General features: G+C 37.9%; 1 protein-coding gene across 1 annotated transcript in view; it reads left to right on the top strand.

Moving 5' to 3' along the window:
- The first annotated feature begins 1,513 nt into the window (after nt 1-1,513).
- si:ch211-67e16.11 overlaps nt 1,514-6,784 on the top strand; it is a 13,312-nt gene continuing 8,041 nt past the window's right edge. Inside the window, exons 1-3 of the mRNA XM_024286762.2 lie at nt 1,514-2,817; nt 3,775-4,044; nt 5,801-6,034. Coding sequence (XP_024142530.1) covers nt 2,589-2,817; nt 3,775-4,044; nt 5,801-6,034 — 733 coding nt within the window. The 5' untranslated portion in view covers nt 1,514-2,588. The remainder of the gene's footprint in view (nt 2,818-3,774; nt 4,045-5,800; nt 6,035-6,784) is intronic.

Here is a 6,784-nt window from a genome sequence, read left to right as displayed (position 1 = left end):
GAACAAAAATATATACACATTTGTAAATGTATTGCTTAGTTTTATGATTAAAAAAGCTATTAATAAAGAATTCCCTAAAAAAGCTCAAAAAATCAGTTTAAGTTTGGAGCATGTTCAAATTTATAGTTTGTCCACAAAAATATTTATTAGGTTACAAAATCATCTAGGTACTATACATTCTTAAAGAAAAAATTGAATTAGGTTGACTGAAAGCTTTCCTTCTATGACTTGATTTTATGGTTTATTATGTTTTTCCATTATTTCAAAGTACATTTAGAGTTAAAGTTTTGTCATAAAAAAGGCAGAAATAAAATAAGAAGTGGGCTAAATAAGAACTATATATATCTACTTCCTATTACTGTACAGATTGTGACACAAAAATATTAAACTAAATAAGAATAAAAATGAGAGATATTTTTAAATAATGACTGAAGAGGAAAAAAAAACATTAAAATTGACCTATTTTTTTACCTACCGGAGAGACTGTTAAAAGACAACATATAGGATATTTAGAGAGTATTTGTATTCTATCAGTGGCGGGCCGTCAGGGCCTGCAAGGCCTTCTCTGCTGGCCTAAAAATATCTGAATCACAGACTGATATTAATTATTATTTATTTCCGTGAATACGTATTCTATAATTCCAAATGCTCTGTCTTCGTCCTTTCATTGCTGTCTCCCTGGTTGCGCTGCTTCCAGACGTGTATTTTCCTATTTAAGCATTAACCAATCACATTGCAGCACCATTTGTTGCTAGGGTCAAAGAAATCTGCCCGGAGGCCTTCACAATCAGTTTTGCGGGCCCTGTAGCATAAAATAATTGTCGACCAAACTGTTGCTTCAACCAATCAGATTTGGAGTAGGCGACTCCAACGCCAGCTAGCGGGCCCTCGGAAACGTCATCATTTTCACGAGCTTTGATTGGACAGCTCGCAGCTCGCTCTGGTTCTGCGTTATGTGACGGACACAGGTGCCGAGGAGCGGCGTGTCGGGTTTGAAGATTTTGCCAGTGGAAAGCGTCTCATCGTCTGATTTTTGGTGGAAAATGAATGTCTGGGTAAAGTTGTGGCACAGTTTTGTCTGGCACGGGTAAAGGAGTTCCGTGACTCCGTTGAGCGGGAGTGAAGCTGATACGAGGAAATCTACGAGGCCCCTGAACGCACCGCGGGCGCGTGCAGCGCAAAATCCTCGCGCGCACTACCGACAATATTATTTTCCAGACACAGACCTTGATCGATCACAAAAACTGATGTTTGTCTCCCTCCTGGACCACAAGAGGCTTCAGGAATACCAGAACATTTCCCGCATGCAGCTTTTTCCAGCTTATCACAGCCACGGAACACTTTCCATCTGTGAAACGCATGGATTCTGCACGACAGAGTGATTGAAATCTTCTTGAGGATAGAAAGGATGGATTTTGTGTTTAAATAATCTGGATTTTTGGTGAGTAAAATTTTGCTATCTCCCTACATAATATTGAAATTTTATCAGGTTATTGTTGATGCTTTTGGTGTGTGTGTGGCAGCTTTACCTGCAGTAGAAGTTTTATTGCCATAAAATAGTTAATGAGGGTTGGATTGATTCAGATGGAGCACTACTGAAGGCCTAGGTGTGAAATGCACGGCCCGTCACTGTATTCTATAAATATAACACCTATAGAATATTTACATTTAAAGTAATGTATACAACGCAAAACACATAAGTAAAAGGTAGTTAGAGGATTCTGGTACAACCTCTGTAAAAGTTTTGATTTTTTGTGTTTTATTTTCATTTTAGGATGTTTGTTGCACCACCTCTATTTGAACAGTAGATGGCGCCAAAAACAAACTCTCAAGATTGTCTTCTAAGTTCTCGACTTTCTAAAGTTTTCTTTTATCAGTTTTTAACTTTTTCCTTCTTTATACTCTTATTTCATTATATTAATTCAGAAGCTTCCATTATGCTTTTATTTTGAAAAGAATGGAATAAAATGATTTATTGCAGTCATTTTCACATGTACAACGACATTTATTTTTTCTGACATTAAAGTCAACAATTTCTTCTTGTTTTTTTTATTTAATTTTTTTATTTCATTTTTCAAAGTTAATTTCCTGCCTATCTTTAAAAAAAATCGTAACTATTTATCTCGTCATTCTTCCTCGTTTATTCTGTCCATCCTCCTGGACTTGTCAGCACCTGACCGTGCGTGCGCGCGCGCGATGCAGATAAAAGGAGCTGCAGCCTGAACCGGAGCATCAGCAGCTCCGCTTCTCTGAGCTGCAGAGGATCTGCAGGACAAACAAGAACATTTTGTTTCAAAAAGTTTTTAATAAATATTTTTCCATAAACATCCGGATCACAGGAGCGGAGGCGTTTTTCTGGACTCCTGCATCCTCCCAGGAAAAAGGATTGGTGAGGATGAGTTAAAAGAAACTAAAGTGATTTAATCTAAAAACAAATTCTGCGAGGAAAAGATAATAAACTGAGGAGCGGATGCACTTTATTGACACAAATCTGCTGATAAAGTTGTGAAATGGTGACAGAGGAGCAGCAGGAGTAGAAGAAGAACCGACTCCTCCGATCTGCGGCTGAATCCACAGCAGCGTCCGGCATGCGCCTCCTCGCGCTCCTCGGCGCCGTCCTCCTCGCGCGCTCGGCACGCGGCGCGGCCTCCGCGCGCCTGGAGCGCTGGGTGCGCGCGGGTCTGCAGTCGCTGCAGTGGGAGCAGTTGGATCGCTGCCTCCGCCGCTCGTCCGCGTCCGAGGCGGAGTGCCGGCGGCTCGCCTACCTGCCGCCGTCCTCCGTGGCCGTGTACGCGTCGGAGCCGCGCGCCGCGGCAGGTAAGCGCACCTGAGCACGAGCGCGCGCGGGGAAGTGTGTTGATCGAAGAGAAATGACTGAATAATTAAAGTGTAGCTCCAAGAATTAACAAATGTATGGAAAGCCTAAAGGAGAAAAAATAACCAGAAACGCAATAAAAAATGAAAAGTTTATTAAAATTAAACATTTTTCAAGTTGTGTATTTATTGAAATTATTAATTTTATTTGACAGACTCTTGTTTCGTTAGAACTTTTTTTAACATGAATTGTTTGGAAGTTTTGTTTTAGCAAAAATCTTCTTTTAGTCATACAAACTGATATATCGCCTTTATTTTGTTGATTCAAATCAAAAATTTAAACTTTTTTTTAAAGTCTCATGTTCCTGCAAAGTTCCTGCAAAGTTTTTTACTTCAACTTCAAACATTAAGTTAAAATTCTACTGTTTAAATTTTTATTTTATATTATTTTTTAGGCTAATTTTTTTCCCCATTTTTTGGTTTTTGATATTTTAATTAAAAAATAAATTCCTTTATGTTTTTAAACACAATTTTAAAGTTTTATAAATGTCTTTTCAGCTTCTTTTATTTTGTAATTGCTTAAATGCACTTCTGATAATCTTATTAACCAAAATGTCCCCAAATACACTGTAAAAAAGTAAAACATTTGATCAACAGGCAAAAGTTCTGTAATTTCTTACATTTTTATCAAATTAATTTTTTAGTTGAGTAAACCATCAACTCCAACTTTTAATCTGAATCTTTAATCTTTAATCTAAAAACTAATCATTTTAAATGTTAGAAATGACAGAACTTTTGTTAATTGATCCAATGTTTCACTTTTTACATTTATTTTAGTAAGTTTTGAGATTAAAGTAGTAAAACCTTTAAAATACTTTTATTTTGAAACTGTTTTGTAAAATTTGCTCATCATTTTCTTCGTCTCCAACATCACCCGTCTCTTCTTTGACTTTGGTCCAGGTCCTTCTGACAGAGTTCTGGCCGTCCTGCCGGACTCCTCTGGGATGCTGGGCTCGGAGCTGCAGTCGGGCCTCGGCGCCGGACGAACGCTGAACCGCCGGGAGGGTCTGCCCCGGTACCAGAGACCCCCACACGCCTCTGCGGCTCACGACGCCGTCCTGGTGCTGGACCCCAGCCCAGAGGAGAACTTTGGGCATCCTTTGATTCTTTTCTACGTGGATGTGAATGTGACGAAGAAGAGATGCTCCCACATGGATGGGATTTACCTCGGTGAGTAAATCTCATCCTGCAGGTCCAGAAGAGCCAAGAATCTGACTTTAATCGCCTCTAAAGGAACACTTCACTCTCTAATACAGTTCAGGAGGAACTTCTCCAGGAACTATGATGGAAATTCAGATCCGAAACAAATCCCTGCTGAGACTCAAACTCCTGAAATTAACAGGAATAACATTTGTTATTTTCTGATCTGAAATTCACATTTACATCATAAAATTCAACTATAATCTAAAATATTAGGTCAATTTGAACTAAACCAGATTCTTTCTTGCAAACATTCAAATTTTCCATCATAATAAATTGTTTATTTTGGGACTTCAGTTTTTTAGTTGTACTTGACTGCAAACTAAATTCTTCCTTTTATAATTTTTTTTAATAAAAACTTTTTCAGGTAAATTCTTCCTTTAATAGTTTTTTTTTAAATAAAATCTTTTTCAGGTAATTTGTAATAGTGTTTTTATAGTTTCTATCATTGAAAAAGTAGCTTTTACTGTTTATTTTTACTCTTTTTGTGAGCCTTATAGCCTCTTTAAGGATCAGGTAACATTAATTTACACAATCAAGATCATTTCAGCTCAACATGTCATTACAGTTCTCTGTATTTTAACATTTATTGTCACGTTCTGTTTGGTGTTGTTTCTAACCTTGTTATGGTTAATCTGCACACAATAATTCATTCATTTATATGTTTTAATTTGATCAGGACAATGTACATTCATGAACATTTATTGAGCAGCAAACTAGAGTCCCATCGGTGCTCTACAGACTCTTTTCTCCTTGGGACAGTCACACTCCCTGACTGAGCTTTAAAAGAAACATCAGTGAATTTTAATTCTCAAATTTTTAAATATTTTAATTCTTTTGTTTGTTTTTGTGCTCGTGTTTTTATGTCTCTTCTATTCTATCTAGACAGTAAAAGACATTAAAAACATGTCGTATTATAGCAATGATGCTAGCTAACTTACATAGTCTTTAGACAGGATAAAACAAGAACATAATGAGACATTAGATCAATCATGAGCGTGTACTCTAATATTTAACCTTTTAGTTCATGTGAGTAAATGTAGTTTTTGGATTAGCAGTTTTTTTACAATTATTTCATCACTCAACCATTTAATTTACTCAATGATTTTTTTTAGGGTTTTAGTCACATTTTTAGCTATTTTTATCATTGTAAGTACAGTCTACTTTATGGAGGACAGTTTGTTTAACCAAGTTGTATTTTGGAAGTGTTTAAAGTCTTAGGTTGTGTCCGAATCCCCCACATAATCACTATATAGAGCGTTCGCCATTTTTAGTGCTGTTCGAATCTCTCAACTCCAAAATCGAGTGCACTAGAAATTTCCCAGAAGTCTTTGCAAAAAATTAGCTTGCATCAATGCTCACTAGATTAGTGAATATAGACCACAATGCATTGCAGTCGAACAATTTTGGACAAAAAACGTGTTTACATGTAATTTTTGAATAAACCATCAACATTTTCACAATTAGAACACAGTGGAGTCATAAATAAACGCAAAATGTTTGTGAGGAGACCTGTAGTCATTGTGGGAGGGGCTACAAGTTTTATACGACACAAGATAGTTTTTTTAAACAACAATAAACTTTCTCATAATTTTTAAACTATTAAACTTTGACAAACTTCTCTGATGAGCTCCAGCTGACTTCCAGGAACTTCTACATTCATGATTAGCTCATGACTCTCTAAGGACCGACCTTCTTCTCAAGCTCATCCGTCTTCTACCTTCAGGTGTGGAGTGTTTGACGCTGGCTCTGAAGGGCCGCTGTCAGAACCAGCTGAAGCGCCGGCAGACCGGACCAGAGAGGTTTCTAGGTAACGGCCGTCTGACGGGCGGGGGGCGTGGCGGCCCAAGCGGCAGCCGTCTGCTGGAGCAGGCCATCGGGGGGGTTTGTGAGGTCCACTTCCTGCCCCTGGTGGCTGCCGTTGGAGACAACAACCGCACTCAGAGGCTGCGGTGTGTCGGTAAGAACGCCGAAAAAAAAGCAGTTTGGTATATCCTGGTATGTTTTTACTTTTGTTGCAGTTTCCTGATGGATTTTCTACCTGCTGTCTGGACTTTCCTAAAACCCAAATGTGTGAAGACACTGATCACTGATTTCTAGTCTTTAGTGGGTGAATTGCACATTTAGAAGGTTGGTTCTGGATCCATATGGGACACGGAGAACTGTAAACTTGATCGCTGTCAGACCTGCTGAATGAATAAATTAAGAAATCTTTTCATGAGAATCAAGAAAAACAGGCCAAAAATAAACATTACGTCTCAAGAAAATCAAGAAGGGATGAAAAAATGAAGTCACTGACGTGTTCCAGTCTGAAATAAAGAGATTTCTGGAATGAAGAGATCTCTATCATCTACTAGTGCTGCCACAAACGATTATTTTAATAGTCGACAAATCACCGATTATTTTTTCCAATTAGTCGACTAATCGGGTCATGCGCAAACTGGATGTAAAAAAAAACACGCATCTTAACCATCATTAGCTTTAAACTAACTAAAAACTAAATATATACAGTAGCATTACCTGCGATATTGCTAGTGTGAATGCTGTAAGCTGAATTTGGCCGCTGAAAATGCTAGTGCTGTTAGCTGAAGATGCTAGTGCTGATAGCTGAAGATGTTGAAATTGTTAGCTAAAAACACTCAAGTTGATAGCTGAAATTGCTGAAACTACTAGTTGAAAACGCTGAAGCTGATAGCCAGCTAATATATTA

This window comes from Oryzias melastigma, linkage group LG21 (genome assembly GCF_002922805.2).
Source record: "Oryzias melastigma strain HK-1 linkage group LG21, ASM292280v2, whole genome shotgun sequence".
Lineage (NCBI taxonomy): Eukaryota > Metazoa > Chordata > Actinopteri > Beloniformes > Adrianichthyidae > Oryzias > Oryzias melastigma.
Note: the sequence above shows the minus strand (reverse complement) of the source record. Positions and strands in the feature narration are given on the sequence as shown.